Source organism: Phocoena phocoena, chromosome 16 (genome assembly GCF_963924675.1).
Source record: "Phocoena phocoena chromosome 16, mPhoPho1.1, whole genome shotgun sequence".
NCBI lineage: Eukaryota > Metazoa > Chordata > Mammalia > Artiodactyla > Phocoenidae > Phocoena > Phocoena phocoena.
This window is the reverse complement of record NC_089234.1, coordinates 33,731,853-33,749,821: the sequence shown is the minus strand read 5'-3', so window position 1 is coordinate 33,749,821 and position 17,969 is coordinate 33,731,853. Positions and strand designations below refer to the sequence as shown.

Sequence of the window (17,969 nt, the reverse complement as noted above, 5' to 3'; positions counted from 1 at the left end):
CATCGGCAGGCAGACTCTCAACCACTGCGCCACCAGGGAAGCACTCTAGTTCTGTATTTTTGAAACCCCAATCAAAGTTTCCCTGTCAAGAAATATTACGAGGGACTTACCTCGTGGCGCAGTGGTTAAGAATCTGCCTGCCAGGACTTCCCTGGTGGTCCAGTGGTAAAGAATCCGCCTTATAATGCAGGGGATGAGGGTTCGATCCCTGGTCAGGGAACTAAGATCCCACATGCCACGGGACAACTAAGCCTGCATGCCACAACTACTGAGCTTGTGCGCCTCAACTAGAGCTGCGTGCTCTGGAACACACGCGCCACAGCTACAGAGCCCATGCACCCTGGAGCCTGTGCACTACAACTAGAGAGGAGAAAACCTGCACACCACAACTAGAGAGAAGCCCACACGCTGCAATGAAGAGCCTGCATTGCCCTAGCGAAGATCCTACATGCCACATCTAAGACCCAATGCAGCTAAAAATTAAATAAATAAATACTTAAAAAAAAAAAAAAAAAGGAATCCGCCTGCCAATGCAGGGGACACGGGTTCGATCCCTGGTCCGCGAAGATACCACATGCCGCAGAGCACCTAAGCCCGCAGGCCACAACTACTGAAGCCCGCATGCCTAGAGCACATGCTCCACAACAAGGGAAGCCACGGCAATGAGAAACATGCGCACTGCAACGAAGAGTAGCCCCCGCTCACCGCAACTAGAGAAAGCCCGCATGCAGCAACAAAGACCCAATGCAGCCAAGAATAAATACATAGACAAACAAACAAATAAATAAATGTTGTGGGGGTTTTTTGCAGTACGCGGGTCTCTCACTGTTGTGGCCTCTCCCGTTGCGGAGCACAGGCTCCGGACACGCAGGCTCAGCGACCATGACTCACGGGCCCAGCCGCTCCAGGGCATGTAGGATCTTCCCGGACCGGGGCACGAACCCGTGTCCCCTGCATCGGCAGGCAGACTCTCAACCACTGTGCCACCAGGGAAGCCCAATAAATGTATTTTTTAAAAAAGAAATATTATGAGAATATTCTCTGTCTCACAGCTTGGCTTTGTTTTGTTTTAGTAATAAATGTGTTCAGGATATAGCATCTGCAAAAAGAGCGCTGGATTTGGTCTGGATTCATGTGCCAGCTCTGTCTGTGGCTTATTATGGGCAAGTGACTTACCCTATTTGGGCATTTTGACTCATCTGTCAAATAAGGAAGTTGAACTAAATAATCTCTAATGTCCCTTCTAATTACACTAAACTATTCTAAATAGATTTATAGTTAAAAGGATATTTGACTTTGCTTGTAGGGTACTTCCAAAATATACAGCATCTGAGGATTAAGCTTGTTAGGAATTGTATTCATTGGCTTGTGTATTATTCATCATTAAAAAGAACTATCATTAAGGCAAAAGGCACATGGAAAATTTAAATGTGATAACTTAGAAATCCCATAAGTTATTTAGTAATAGTCTCTTGGTTGTGTGTTTATATATTTAATTTTTTCCTATTTTAAGTATAATTTTCAATTAAAACGATTGAAAAAGATGTGAAATTGTCTTTCAAATACCATGAGTTATTTTCAGCAGAAATTACAAGTGAGAAAGGAATAAGACTGAACATATATGCTAAAATCTGTCTTTTTGCAGATAGCTTTGCTAATTTAACTAGGATCCTTTGACTAAAATAAGAACATGTTCATATTGTCTTTAATGTCATTAAAATCAATTCTTAAAGTTGAAATATCTTTCAAATAGTTAATATTGGTTTCATTATTCTGTAAAACATAACTTGGAGGTGAGTTAGCTCTTACATTATTATAAGGTGATTTTAAAGAACAGCAACTCTTTAGTTGATTTTTGTAGTACTCCTAATTCAGTTCCTAAATTTGGAAAGGTTGAACCTACCAGTTTTGGAGAGAGACTGCTCTCTGCAAATGTTTTCACTACCAGCTTATTGTAAGTTTCTTTCTGCTGGAGATACCTTAGAGCACATATGTTAATTCATAGATTTATCATCCACCTGCTATCTAGTAGACACTGTGCTATGTGCTAGTTTTTCAGTCTCTGCTGTCAAGGAGCTTGTAGTCAAGTGAGGGATAGATTAAATAAACAGGAAATTACAATTCACAGAAGTTGGCCCTGCTCAAGACAGAAGAAGCAGCATGGAGAAAGGCTGTAATTCTGCAGTATAAAGTACAAGGTTGATGAAGTGCAGGAGACGAAGATCAAAAAATGAAGATGAAGTAGAAAGTGGCAGACTATAATAGGCCTTGTAAACAATGTTAGGGAGCTTAGCCTGATGGCTCGAATAAGTCACCACCAGATTTCAAGCAGTAAAAACATAATCAGATTTGTGCTTTAGAAAGATCTCTCTGGCTAGTGTGTGGGGAATGGATTGGAGAAGAGTAAGGCTGGGATACTAGCTTGGGGATTGTTGCAGTTATTTTGGCAAGAGAGATTGGTGACCTGAATGGGAGTTATGGCTGTGGAATATGATTTGAGGTTTTTAGGAAGTAGGAATGACAGGAGTTGATTATCACTTGCATATGAGGGATGATGAAGATAGAGGCACAAGTGTGATAGCCACATTTCTGCCTTGGCTGGTGGTAGCATTCACTAAGATAGGAAACGCAAGAGGAGCAGATTTAGAAAGAAGGGATGATCATTTCACTTTGGGTTCTGTTGAGAATGTCTCAAATGTTACAGCTAAATGGAGGTGTTCAAATGTTAGTTAGATATACAGATTTGGACTTCAGGAGAAAGATTTGGCCTAGAGTTTTAGATTTGGGAGATATTGGCACTTGCATGGTGAGAGTAGGTGAGATTCTCTAAGGACAGTATGTGTGGTAAGAAGGGAAGAAAGTGTAGGATAGAACCCTAAGGAGTAGCAATTAAGGGATGGCTAGAGGAGGAGATATAGAGAAGGTAGAGAAACAAAGGAAAACCAGTGTGGGTCATGGATTCCAAGGAAGGAGAGATCCTTTAAGAAGCAGGAGGCGAGACTTCCCTGGTGGTCCAGTGGTTAAGACACTGTTTTTTCAGTGCAGGGGGCACGGGTTTGATCACTGGTCGGGAAACTAAGATCCCACATGCCCCGTGGAGTGGCCAAAAGTAAATAAATAAAATGGGGGTTTATTTAGGGGGGAAGAAAAAGCAGGAGGCCCATTGTGTCAGATTGTTCAGGTGAATCAGGTAACATGAAAAGTTACTGGATTTAACACCTGTGAGGTCATTGGTGACCTTCGTGAGGTCAATGATGTAAACTAAGTTGCAATGAATGTGAAGATTGAAGTAGATTAGGCTTCATGAAGCGTAAAGAGGGGGCTTTTGGTAACAATCTTCGGGAGAGTTTACCTTTCGGAGACTGAGAATTTGCTAATGGATGTTGGCTGGTAAAGCATTTTAGCCAAGGAGCATACTGCAAACCATTAGCTTCATATTAGCTCAGAAAGCTGCTGTAAGGTATTCTAGGAGTTTTGGAATGAAGTGGATACTTTCTTAAATTGGCATTCAAGCAAGTGAAGGGAGTCTTAGAATTATTTGATGACACTGAGCCAGGAAGCTGGCCCATAACTTTCATGCCAACCTGACTCTGTATTACGGCTGTAAGGAAGCAAAGAGTTAAGCATCTTCTGCAGGATACTTGTCATCAGGACACACACTTATATACTTTCTCTGCTTGTTAGAAGTCTGGTAACATGATTTAAGAAACAGGTAAATTGCCACATTATTTTCTTCAGAAATATTTTAATTCTTTTTAAAATCTTAAAAATAATGGGATAACAGTAGACTTTAAAATGCAAGTATTAACTACTAATTCAAATGTGAAATCAATTTAATTTTTACATTTTTGAGGTGATTAGAATATCTTTTTCTAAAATTTCAGCAACAGTTTCAACTTTGTTTTTCTTTCAACAGCAATCTTTCCCAAAGAAACTGCCCATGTCTCAATCAGTGCCTCATATTTATATTCAAGTTAAAGAATTTATTTATGCCAGCCTTAAATTTTCAGAGTCATTACACCGGAGGTAAGTTTATTAATAAGAAATGTATCTTTATCATAGCTATTTTTGTGAAACATTAACACTTGATTTTTAGGCCATGACTCTTCAGTGGACTATTATCTCGTTGGAAGGCTTACATATCTTGGTGGCATTTGGGATTAACTAGAAATGCAACCTCAGACCTACTGAATTAGAAACTGAGGGTGGAGCCCTTGGCTTTACCAAGTACTCTGGGTGATTCTGATACACTCCAAGTTTAAGAACCACTGCCTTAAGCTTCATCATACTCTACTAGTCTCTTATACCAAAGTTTCTAAACATGTATTTTAAAGACATTAGCTTATAACATAACACACAATATCATTCCACATTGGAAAAACAGTGAATACAAATGAGTGTTCATTGAAAAGGAATGACAGACTATTACAGTGGTAGTTTTCATTAGCAGAGCTCTAATGGTCCAAGAGCTACCAATAATTTATGCCTATCTTTTTTTTCATTGAACATTCTAAAGTTCTGATCTAAAACAGAGCAGTATAATGCAGTAGTTAAGAACATAAGCTTCAGACTTACACCTGAGCTTGATTCTTGATGTTGACACTCACTAGCTGCAGTAGGACTTTGGGCAAGTCACTTAATCTATTTAAATTGCAGTTCCCTCATCTGTAAAATGAGAGAAATAACTCATAGGGTGGTTTTAAGAATTAAATGAGGTAGTGAGTGTGTATAAAGCACTCCGTGTAGCCTGGCACATGGTAGGCACATAAGACGTAGGAGCAGATGAGATACTACAATATAAGATGTGAGACTAGAGCTTGGAGTTTTTATATTTATTTGCAGGCATTGGGGATCTGTTGAAGAATTTTTAACTAAGAAACGACATGACTGGAGTAATATTTTAGAAAGTTTACTCTGGCCACAATGTGGATGGTAGATTGGAAGTAAACTGTAGAAAGTATAGAAATTTAGCAGTTTGGAATTAACTTTTATTTTGTTTATTTACAGAGAAGAGACAGTGGATCTCTAATTGTTATTTGATTTTTTAAAATAAGTAAATTTATTTATTTATTTATTTTTGGCTGCATTGGGTCTTCGTTGCTATGTGCAGGCTTTCTCTAGTTGTGGCAAGCAGGGGCTGCTCTCTGTTGCGGTGCACGGGCTTCTCATAGTGGTGGCTTGTCTTTGTTGTGGAACACAGGCTCTAGGCACGCAGGCTTCAGTAGTTGTGGCATGTGGGGGCTCAGTAGTTGTGGTTTGCGAGCTCTAGAGCGCAGGCCCAGTAGTTGCGGCGCACGGGCTTAGTTGCTGTGCAGCATGTGGGATCTTCACGGACCAGGGCTCGAACCTGTGTCGCCTGCACTGGCAGGTGGATTCTTAACCACTGTGCCACCAGGGAAGTCCTGTTATTTGATTTTTTACCACATTTATAACACCAAAGGTAAAAGCCCTTAGTCATAATATTATGTGTAATTATCCCTAAAGCTTCCCTACTGACTGACTAGAACTAGAATTGCCCCCTCAGTTCTAGCTCTTTTTGTGCATGAACTCCTAGCATTCTAAAAGGTAAATGTTGTATACTAATGCTACAGCAGAAAAGATTATCTATTTTTTCCTTCTTTCTTTGATAAAAATATTTGTCATCTTTGTTAGTTCAAAATCCAGTCATTCTATTTAACTATGATACTGTTTTTCATTTAGCAAGGCTTTTTATACTTACATTTTTAAAATTTAGCTTTGCTAAATAACATTGGCTATTTTCATTTTGTAGTTCAGAATACAGAAAGCATAGTTAGTATTAAAATATGTAAATTTAAATTTATTCTAGATTATCAGCTTTCTGACATATTTTTGTTTTAAAAATTTACATCTGTGGCCTAAAATTGAGCTGAGTCATTTTTTTTTTAATTTGTCATTAAAGAATTATGGAAAAATAACTTTCTGGGTTTAAAGCTCTTTTATTATGTTTAAACGTATTTTGCAGTTAGGTTTTTAGACCAAAAAGATGCTTTGGAGCTCTTATAGTAAAAATGTTTGGGGTTCTTTTTATATGTGAATAAGAGCAGGGCCAGAGAATTAAGTGACTTCATGATGAGACTCTGAAGTCTCAGTTATTTGGTTGCAGAGAAAACATCTGGATCTAATATGATCTTTAAGAAATTTTCAGTTTTCATAAGAGGCTAAGCTCTCAAATAATTTAGGAGATTTATTGTATATTGAGATTTAATTACTGTGTTATTTGTTATTTAAAAATTGGGAAGAGTACAGGTTATAAGCTCAAAAGAGAAGGAGTTAAGGGAAAAAAATTGCTCAGTTAGGATAAAAACCTCTTAGAGAAAATCCTGGTCACTGTTGGGTAAATCTTGCTGGCAGGAATAGGACATAGGTGCTGATAGGTTTTCTTTCTCTGCTTTTACTTATGCATTGATTCAGCATTCAAGGAAGTTCAGGGGAATTAAACAAAAGACATTATCTGTCATGCATAACTTTTCATCTGAAAAGGATGCTATACAGGGTGTCTTTAAGCATAATTTGAGTGTGTCAGAAAGGAAACCAGAGGAGTTGGCAACCACCTCCTTTATATCGGTGTGAGTACGTTGCTTGTTCTAGGGACACGACTGATTTCTGTCAGAGAGTTTGCTACTGTGTAACCCTGAAACCCTACTGGTATATATATGCTATTCCCTGGGAAGTCTTGACTTCAGATATGAAATCAGTGAGGCATATTCTCCTCAGGTCTGCCAGAATTAGGGTTAGCAGAAATTGAAGAGCACCTACATTAAAATGGAGAACACTGGAATAGTAGTGAAAATTACCTGTGTTTTGTCAAGTCTTGTTCTATTTGCATATTTAAAATAAATGTAAACTAGTAAATATTTGTACCTCATAGATTTTTAAGAGTAATGTTTTAATAAAGTAAAGAGTGAAAGGGTTCTAAAATTAAAATGTTAGACTGTGTTTAAGGCAGTGAGTCTCATCTGGGGCAGTTTTGCCCCCCAGGGTATATTTGACACTGCCTAGAGACATTTTGGGTTGTCACAACTAGGGGGAAGAGTGCTACTTGCATCAGGCGGGTGGAGGACAGGGATGCTGCTAAACATCTTTCAATGGTACAAGACAGCTCCACAACAAAGAATTATCTAGCCTAAATGTCAGTAGTGCTGAGACTGAGAAAACTTGGTCTAAGGACAGCTTAACCGTTTTGATAATGAGGCTATATACAAAAAATCATGACTTACTTAAATTGAAGGCCTAGTGGTTAGAAGAAAATAATAAGCTTTTTAGTGCTAGGCTAGTAATTTTTAGGATGTTAAGAAACATCATAGGGTTAGTTCCTCTCCCAAATTAAAACTAGTGTAAGGCAATTAATTTCTTTGAATCTTTTTAAAAAAAATTCTCAATGGAAATGGATAGCTTAGTTGTATTAAAATCAAATCTAGCAATTTGTATTTTAAAAGTAATTTTAGTTATAGTTGTATATAAAGTGTCTTTGAAAGTGGCTGTACCATAATGGAGTCATAATTTAAGAATAGTTTTACTTCCTTATACTAAGTACTCCATGGTTTTACTGTAATGGTGAATTGAATACATTTAAATTATTCTATAAATGAACATTCTACTTTATGGAAAGTATCCCTTTTGTGAAACTAAATTGAATTGAAATATGTGATTTAATAGATATGAATGATTGTAATTTATTTAGAGATATAAAGGAATTAGAGTAAATTGCATTAAATTATTTAGGAAGCTAACTAATTGTAACCCTTGTGGAAACCTTAATAATATCAACCTTTGTTTTTAGCTCAACAGAAGTAGATGATATGCTTAGAAAATCAACAAATCTGCTGCTGACCAGAACTTTGAGTAGCTGTTTACTGAATCTTATTAAAAAACCTCACATAGGTTTGACAGAGGTAGGTTAAAAAGATATTTATAGCTAAATGTTTCATTATATGAAACAATTATTATAAATTAATTTATTGCTGAACATCATCCTATAAAACTAGCTTTCCATTTTAAATTTATTAATAGAAGTGGGTTTGTTTTAAAATAAAAGCGTCATTGTAAATTCCAGTGATGTGAGGGAAAAGGGTTTACATGGGGAATAGTGGATCGCTGATGATGTTAGAAGATATATGGAGATTCATGTTTGCCAGACTTTACATGAAAAGTGAAAATACTAAATTTTTTTACTTGGTGAATGTATAAAATTTGAAAAAATGCTTTGAAAAGTTGCTAGTTAGACTCTTGGTTATTTTTTTTAGATGATAGCATTCATAAGCAGTATTTACAGCAGGCTTTTGAAATCAGATAATCAGTTGTATCCTATAATGCTATAATTATGCAGAAGTGGTACACTTGCTGGAAGTAATAATCCTAATTTTAAAAATCAAATGGCTTTGTATACATGTAACCTGCATTTCACTGGAGGCATTTTCTATTTTCTAGCTAGTGCAAATCATTATAAACACCACACACCTGGAACAAGCTTGCAAATACCTTGAGGACTTTATAACTAATATTACAAATATTTCTCAAGAAACTGTTCATACCACAAGACTTTATGGGCTCTCTACTTTTAAGGTATGTAAAAATCTGACTGAAAGTTGTTATTTCAGTTACTGTAAGCAAACTTTTAAAAAGTAAAGACAATTTTTGTAATACACATGATTCCATTATATTTCTAACAATTGAAAATTAGTGGTAATCAATGTCAACAATGAGCAAATAAATGTCAGTTCCTTTTTGGCATTAAACATCTTGTTAAAATGAAGAAAAGTATATTGATTTTCTATAGCTATATTACATTTTCTTCATGTTTTGAAGACTTAGAGTAGTGCTGAATCAGTCTAACTTGATTTTCTTTCATGTCTCACAGTTTAATAGTTAATTGTATATGTAATATATATAAGTGTGTGTATGTTTGGAAATTAAAATTGTAAGAAGAATTAGACAAGTGTAAGATTTGCTTTACATCCTTTATTGCCTCTGATAATATTGCCTTATTACATGTTATTCAAGTCCTACTCTTTTCTGAATGGACAGATTTTTGTTTTTATAATACCATGGGATATAACAAAACATTAATTAATGGTTGTTTTAAGCATTATGAATTAAATAATTTCATAAATTTGTTATATAAACTTTTATTATTTTATTGATTTGGGAATCATGTAAATGAGACACTGGCATAGTCTAGCAATATAAATCCTTTTGCATTGAATAATTTGTTAAACTAATATAAACCATTTGCTGATCCCTTATCTATAAAATAGGCTTGCTAGTTTAACCTCATAGCCCTTTCTAAGTTTTCTATTAAAAAGAATTATCATCTTCCCTACTCTTGCTATATTATAAATTGCCCAATTTATCTCCTAAAATTATAGTATAATCATTTACAGTTAAAAAATTCAGTATACTTGTATTTAGATATAACGAATTTAATGTTAACAGTAACCAGACTTTGCAGTCTAGTGGTTAAGACTCCGCACTTCCAATGCAGGGGATGCAGGTTTGATCCCTGGTTGGAGAACTCATAAGATCCCACGTGCCACGTGGTGCAACCAGAAAACCCCCAAAAACAAAAACAAAAAAGAGTAACCAGACTTTGAAAGTGTGAAGTCCAGAAAAGACCCTTGGTTCCTAAAGTTATCTGCCTGGCCCCCAAATCTTATGCTCCTCTGATGATTCTTGAGCCCATGTTGTCATCCTAATCCATAAGACACAAATGCAGATGATATCTGAGTGAATGAATTAATAAAATTATTTATTAAAACTGAGACAGAACCTGGACAAAACAGGCGTTCATTTATTCAGATAGTATAGTACAGTAATTAAGCGCATATACTCTGGAGTTAGACTGCTGTGTGACTTTGGCCACATTCTTTCATTTTAATGATTCCTGGTTTTATTATCTACAAAATTAGAATAGCAATATATTATCTACCTCATACAATTATTCTAAGGATTAAAGGGGATACTTAGCACAGTGCCATTTGTTGTACATGATCTGTGCTCTGAGCGCTCTGTTAGATGCCGAAAATATAGAAATGTATCCCTGCCCTCAAGGAGCTCACGGGAGAAAAAACTATAAAAAGACAATTGACAATATGATATAATAAGTACCATAATACAGGAGGAGACTCCACAAATTTGTAGACATTTATTTATCCACAGATTGATTCTTTGCTTCAATATTAGATTTTACACAATCCTTCTTTTTCTTTCTTGCTCTCTGTCCTTATGTCCATGTGTTACTCATACGCTGTCAAGAAGGGATTTACTAGGGAATGGAGTTGTAAGCATATTTAACTATTAACATTATATTTAATAGGCTTGCTCTGTACTTTGATTAAAACATGAAATGCGTTGACATCTGGTGTATCTAGGGATCTTCAAGCAATTTTTCTTATCAATTGTAAGTCAAAGAACCACAGATACTGGAACATGATGCCTCAGATTAAGGAATCTTGGAACTACACTTCTCAAAATCTGCCTGTTGAGAGGAAATGTTTAGAAATGTTAGCTCTGGTCCATCGTTCCAGTGGTACTTAAGTTGTAGATATTTAGTTGAAGCTACAACTGCCATAGGATACCCCTTGGGTTTTCTAGGAAATCAAGTTCAGCCTGTACAAATAGTAGAACATCCTTATTTCTTGTTGTTTATTTTTTGTTTTATTTTTGCACAGAACTCAGGAAACCCTTTCTCTTTTATGATATACAAACAAGAGTTATTTCAAGCTCAATATTTGAAGGTTAAGTGTTCTTCAACTCTTCCTTTGATCTGTTTCAAGAGGAATTTGTCTTAAACTGTACTATGAGAAAGCAATTCAACAGGGAGAATCATTAAATCAACATTAAAGTGAATTACTGAGGGAGATTGGGGGAATTTCCATTCACAGTGAATCGTCAATCTGTAGATGATTAAAGTACAGTCTTGATTACAGACATTAGCAAGGATTGCTTAGTTAACCTCTTAGCCTAATTCTTTTCAGTCCAGTGACCTGATCAAATATATTTCTATTTAGTTGCTTAATGATTATAGAAATAAGCACTTACATGATCCTTTTACCCATACCTCCATTTGCTTCCCCTCCAAAATCCCACATATGCATATACAAAGTGGTAGATTTTATATATTTGTTTACTTTATGAAATATTATATAGACTGCCTTGTTAGCTTGCCTTTCATTGTACTAAATCTGTGAGTGGTACAAAAGAGGTAAAGTAAGTAGTTCCTGCCCTCAAGCAGTACCACAGCTTTTTGAAATTAACCTGGACCCACACTGAGAGCTACTTGAAGCTAATATAAGACTTCTAACTGAAAAGATTTGCATCAGAATAGAGGGGAAAATGGGAATACCATTCCCTTTTTAATCTGTGTAGAGAAATGGCCCAGTTCTTTTTCTTTGGCATCAGAGCTTTTTAACTTTGCTCCCTGGAGCTTTTCCAACCTGCCACCCCGAAGAGTCCTTTCCTTTTGAGTCCGGGCAGTGATTGCAACTGTAAGTGCCTAGAAAGAATATGCTTGCGATTCTTTTTCAGTTTGCCTTTTTTAATCTATTGATGAGTATGTAACAAAGTGTTTTTAGGATTATGGCTAAAGTGACAGTGGTAAATTATCTTTGATTAAGGGCTTGAAATTCTCTTCCTGTGGAGCAAGGACATGGTACGTGGACTCTATAAAAACTTCCTTTTTTAAATGTAACATTCATATATAAGCACACACAATTTATAAATGCAATAATTATAAATAGATATAGCTCAATTAATTATTAAAAAGTGAACACAGACTTCCAGTTTCTAGTCTGGCATGTAAAGAGCTGGGAAATTATCACTCTGTCCCAACAAGTAAAAAGCTGAGAAAACTGAAAAAATCAATTCTTCCTTGATCTTTCAGAGAAGTGAGATCACAGGACACACTGCTGCCCCCAAAATTGGAGAAGTAGGCAAATACAGAGAATCACAACTTAATGGAGTAGAAACCCATAGGAATCATTACTGGGGTAGGAAAACGTGAAGTATAATTAATGAATATTAGAAAATCAGTATGGACAAGTTTGAGAGTAAAAACTCCAGGAGAACCCAGTCTTAGAGGGGGCACCAGGTTCTCCCAGTGAAGATTTGAGGAAAATCCTCTTACATTTCCAGCAGGGGCCAGAGCATTCTGTTCTTTAAGCATTCTGTTTTTCTCAACAAGACCTAACCTCAAAATAAACTATTTACCAGTGCCTAAACTAATGGGAGAAGGGAAACACCCAATTCCAGCCTGCTCTGGCCATCCTGTCCAACTTGAGGGGTGGAAATGAAAAGCACTTGTGCACAGCTAAGGGGCAAAGGCTTACTTAAAGTTGAAGACCTAATCGTAGGACTAAAGAACACTTACCCTCTCCCACTGTCTTACTGCCACATTACTAAAGGCCTAATTACTGCAATTCTTTTCACCCAGTACACCATGTCCAGCTATCAGGAAAAAATTACAAGGTAGACTAAAAGACAAAAAATACAGTTTGAAGAGATAGATACAGTATTAGAACCATATTCAGGTATGTCAGGACTGTTGGAATTATCAGACCAGGAATTTTTTTTTTAAAAAAACATATGATTAGTATGCTAAGTACTTTAATGGATAAAGCAGACAGCATGCAGGAACAGATGGGTAATTTAAGCAGAGAGATGGAGAATTTAAGAAAGAATCAAAAAGAAATGCTAGAGATCACAAAACACTGCAACAGAGATGAATAATGCCTTTGATGGACCTATCAGTAGATTGGGCGTGGCTGAAAAAAGACTCTCTGAGCTTGGGGATCTGTCAATAGAAACTTCCAAAACAGAAAAGCAAAGAAAAAAACACTGAACAAGAATATCCAAGAACTGTGGGACGACTACAAAAGGTGTAGCATACATGCAATGGGAATATTAGAAGGAGAAAAAAGAGAGAAAGGAACAGAAGCAATATTTGATCCAGTAATGACAAAGATTTCTCCCAAATTTATGTCACACAACAAACCATGGATTTAAAAAGCTTAGAGAACACCAAGCAGGATAAATACCGAAATAATTACACCGTAGGCATATCATGTTCAAAATTGCCCAAAATTAAAGATAAAAAATCCTTCAAGAATCTAGAGGAAAAAGCTTACCTAGACTAACAAAGATAAGAATTACATCTTACTTCTCTTCATAAACCATGTAAGCAAGAAGAGAATGGAGGAAAATATTTGAAGTGTTGAGAGAAAAACACCAACATAAAATTTTATATGCTATGAAATTATCCTTCAAAAGTGAAGGAAAAATACTTTCTCAGACAAACAAAAATTGAGGAAATTTGTTGCCAGTAGACCTGCCTTGCAAGAAATGTTAAAGTAACTTCTTTAGAGGTAAAGAAAATGATATAGGTTAGAAACTTGGATCTATATAAAGAAAGGAAGAGCATCAGAGAAAGTACAAGTGAAGGTAAAATTCTTAATTGATCTAACAGATAACAGTTTGTTCAAAAGAATAATAGCAACGTGTTCAATTATGTATGCTTTTATATATATATATATATATAGTTGTGTGTATATATGTGTACTTATGTATGTTTACATGAATGACAGCAATGACACAGGGTAGGAAGGGAGAAATTAGGATTATTTTGTAATTATAAGGTACTCACACTACCTATGAAATGGTGTAGTGTTAGTGTTATTTGAAAGTGGACTTGGAATAATTGTGAATGTATTTTGGAAACTCTAGGGCAACCACTAAAAAAAGCTAAAAAAAAAAAAGTACAACCAATATGCTAGGAAAGAAGAGAAAATGGAATCATACAAATGCTCAATTAATACACAAAAGACAGAAAAAGAGGAGCACAGAAGTAGAAACAAAGAACAAGCACAACAGATAGAAAACAGTAACAAATATGGTAGATATTAATCCAGCCATCAATAGTCACTTTAAACATCTCCTGTCTAAAAACACCAACTAAAAGACAGAGATTGTCAGAGTGGATCAATAAAACAAGACCCAATTATATGTTGTTTATAAAACCCACTTTAAATACAAAGACACACATAGATTAAAAATAAGTGGATGGAGAGACTTCCCTGGTGGTCCAGTGGCTAAGACTCCGTGCTCCCAATGCAGGGGGCCTGGGTTCAATCCCTGGTCGGAGAAGTAGATCCCACATGCCACAACTAAAGATCCTGCAATGCAGCAACGAAGATCCTGTGTGCCGCAACTAAAACCCGGTGCAGCCAAATAAATAAATAAATAAGAAAATTATTCAAAAAAAATTAGTGGATGGAGAAAGATATACCATGTTAACACTAATCAAAAAGTGGGAGTGGCTATATTAATTTCAAACAGAGCAAACTTCAGAGCAAAGAAAGTTATTATCAGGGATAAAGTGGGCCATTACATAATGACAAAGGGGTCACTTCTCCAAGATGACATAACAATTCTTAATGTGCGTGTGTCTGACAATGGATGGTCAAAATATGTGAAGCCAAAACTGATAGAATTTCAAGCAGAAATGGATGGATCCACTGTTACAGTTAGAGACTTCAACACGACTCTTACCAGAAATGGTCAGATCCAGCAGACAGAAGATCGGTAAGAACATAGTTGAACTCAACAACACCATCAACCAACTGGATATGATCAACATTTATAGACTACTTATCCAGCAACAGCAGAACATGCATTCTTCTCAAGCTCACATGCAACCTTCACCAAGATAAACCACATTTTGGGGCATGAAACCCATCTTAACACATTTTAAAGAATAGAAATCATACAGTGTCTGCTGTAAGACCACAATGGAGTTAAACAAGATATCAATAACAGAAAGGTAACTGGAAAATTCCAAATACTTGGAGATTAAACAACATACTTCTAAATAACACGTGGGTCCAGAAAGAAAAGCATAAAAACGAATATTATGAACAACTCTGTGCTCGCAAATTTCACAAACTAGATGAAATGAACAAACTCCTTGAAAGACACAATCTGCCAAAACTCACACAAGAAGAAATAGACAACCTGAATAGGCCTGTATCAATTAAAGAAATGGAATCAATAATTAATAACCTTCTGAAACAAAGCACCAGGCCCAGATGGGTTTACTGATGAATTCTACCAAATATTTAAGGAAGAAATTACACCAATTATCTACAGTATCTTTCGTATAGAAGCAGAGAGAATACTTCTCAATTCATTCTCTGAGGCCAGTATTACCCTAACACCAAAACCAAACAAAGACATTATAAGAAAAGAAAACTACAGACCAATATCCGACATGAACATAGATGCAAAACTCCTTAGCAAAATATTATCAGATTGAATCTAACAATTCATAAAAGGAATTCTACATCATAACCAAGTGGGATTTATCCTACTATGTGAAGCTTGTTCATCATTCAAAAATCAGTTAATATATTCCATCACATCAGCAAGCTGAAGAAGAAAAATCACATGGTTATATCAATAAATACAGAAAAAACATTTGATAAAATACAACCCCCATTCTTGATAAAAACTATCAGTAAACTTGTAATAGAGGAGAACTTCCTCAACTTGATAAAGAATATCTACAAAAAACCTACAGTTAGCATCATACTTAATGGTGAGAAACTTGAAGCTTTCCCACTAACGTTAGGAACTAGGCAAGAATGTTCCCTTTCACCACTCCTTTTCAACATCATACAGGAAGTTCTAGCTAATGTAGTAAGAAAAAGAAATAAAAGATATACCGATTGGGAAGGGAGAAGTAAAACCATTTTTCTTTGCAAATGATATGACTGTTTATGTAGAAACTGAAAGGATTTTTTTAAAAACCTTCTGAAACTAATTAGCAACTATAACAAAGTTTCAAGGCACAAGGTTAAAGTATGAAAGTTAATAGCTTTCCTATTTATCAGTGCATTAAGTGGCTCAAGCTGCCATAAAAAACAAGCAAACAAACAAAAAGCCATAGACTATGTGACTTAAACAAGAAAAATTTATTTTCTCACAGTTCTAGAGGCTGGAAGTCAGAGATTAAGGTACCAGCATGGTAGGTACTGGCTTATGGATGGCCACCTTATCACTGTGTCCTCATATATGGTAGACAGCAAAAGTGCTCTGATGGCTCCTCCTTTTCTTATAAGGGTGCTAATCCCATCACCAGGGGCCCGTTCCTCATGACCTCCTCTAAACCTAATTATCCAAAGTCCCCATCTCCAAATAGCATCACACTGGGGGTTAGGGCTTCAACATATGAATTTTGGAGGCACATAATTCAGTCCATAACATTCTGCCCTGATCCCCAAAATTCATGTCCTTGCATCCAAAATACACTCATTTCATCCCAAGAGCCCCCAAAGTCTTAACTTGTTCCAGCATTAACTCTAAGTTCTTATGTCCAAAATCTTATCTAAATGTCATTTAAATCATATATGGGTAAAACTCCAGATATGATTCATTCTAAGGCAAAATTCCTCTCCAGTTGCGAACCTGTGAAACCAGACAAGTCATGTGTTTCTAAGATATAACTGTGGGACAGGCATAGGATAGAAGTTCCATTCCAATAGGGAGAAAGAGAAAATAAGGAAAGGGGTGACAGGTCCCAAGCAAGTCCAAAACTTAGTACGGTGAATTTCATTAGATCATAAGGCTCAAGACTAATCCTCTTTGGTTTAGTATTCTGCTTTCTAGCCTTGCTGAGGTGGGGGTTGTGCCTCTGCAGCTCTGCCTGGAGGGAGCCCACCCACAAGGCTCTGGGTGGCTGCCTTCTGACCTGTTGAATCTGAGGCAGTGGCCCCCCTTTTTGAACCAAGGAGGCAGCTCTGATGATCTCTGAATTACCTTAGGGGTTATTATTCACTTGTCTTGAAGAATAGCACATTGTTGTTGCTATTAGCTCTGTGGTCCTGTCCTGTAACATCTAAGAAGTCCAATAGCCTCCCTTCATTTAAATTGGCAGTTTCTGCTCACGTAGTCCCATAATTTCTTATTTATGTATGTATGTATTTATTTATTTATTTTTGTCTGTGTTGGGTCTTCGTTGCTGTGCGTGGGCTTTCTCTAGATGCCGCAAGCGGGGGCTACTCTTCGTTGCGGTGCGCGGGCTTCTCATTGCGGTGGCTTCTCTTGTTGCGGAGCACAGGCTCTAGGCGCGCAGGCTCCAGTAATTGTGGCACGCGGGCTCAGTAGTTGTGGCTCATGGGCCCTAGAACGCAGACTCAGTAGTTGCAGCACATGGGTTTAGTTGCTTTGCAGCATGTGGGGTCTTCCCAGACCAGAGATCAAACCCCTGTCCCCTGCATTGGCAGGTGGATTCTTAACCACTGCACCACCAGGGAAGTCCCCCATAATCTCTTTACCAAGTGATAGTTTAGCTTTACCCTTGGAGTTCTCTTGCTAACCTGCTTTCTCAATTTTTGCAATATGGACAAGTTGAGAACTTCCCACATCTTTAAGTTCTAATTCCTTTTTGCTTAACAATTTTTTGTTCAATTCATTTCTCTCTTTTCTCATTTTACTATAAACAGTCAGTATGAACCAAGCTGCTCTTTCAATACTTTGCTTAGAAATCTCCTCAGCTAAATATCCAATTTCATTGCTCACAAATCTGTCTTCCACGAAACACTAAAACATGCACATAATTTAGACACTCTGTATGATACTGTAATGGTCGATATATGTCTTGATACATTTGTCCAAACCCATAGAATATACAGCACCAAGAGTGAACCTTAATTTAAACGATGGCCTTTGAATAATAATGATATTTCAATGTAGGTTCATTTATGGTAACAAATATACCTCACTGGGGGGCATTTGACAGTGGCAGTGTGGGGTCAGGAGGTATATGGGAAATCACTGTACCTTTCTCTCAATTTTGCTATGCACCTAAAACTGCTCTAAAAACTAAATTATATTTAAATTGAAAAAAGTGAACTCACCCATGTAATTATGAAATCAAGAAATAAAACATTAGATAAGTA

General features: G+C 36.5%; 1 protein-coding gene across 3 annotated transcripts in view; it reads left to right on the top strand.

Moving 5' to 3' along the window:
* Window positions 1-17,969, top strand: part of EXOC6 (exocyst complex component 6) — a 208,813-nt gene that overhangs the window by 101,323 nt on the left and 89,521 nt on the right. For all 3 annotated transcript variants that reach the window (XM_065894605.1, XM_065894606.1, XM_065894607.1), the window contains 3 exons: window positions 3,917-4,026; window positions 7,802-7,913; window positions 8,449-8,583. In XM_065894605.1, coding sequence (XP_065750677.1) covers window positions 3,917-4,026; window positions 7,802-7,913; window positions 8,449-8,583 — 357 coding nt within the window. The remainder of the gene's footprint in view (window positions 1-3,916; window positions 4,027-7,801; window positions 7,914-8,448; window positions 8,584-17,969) is intronic.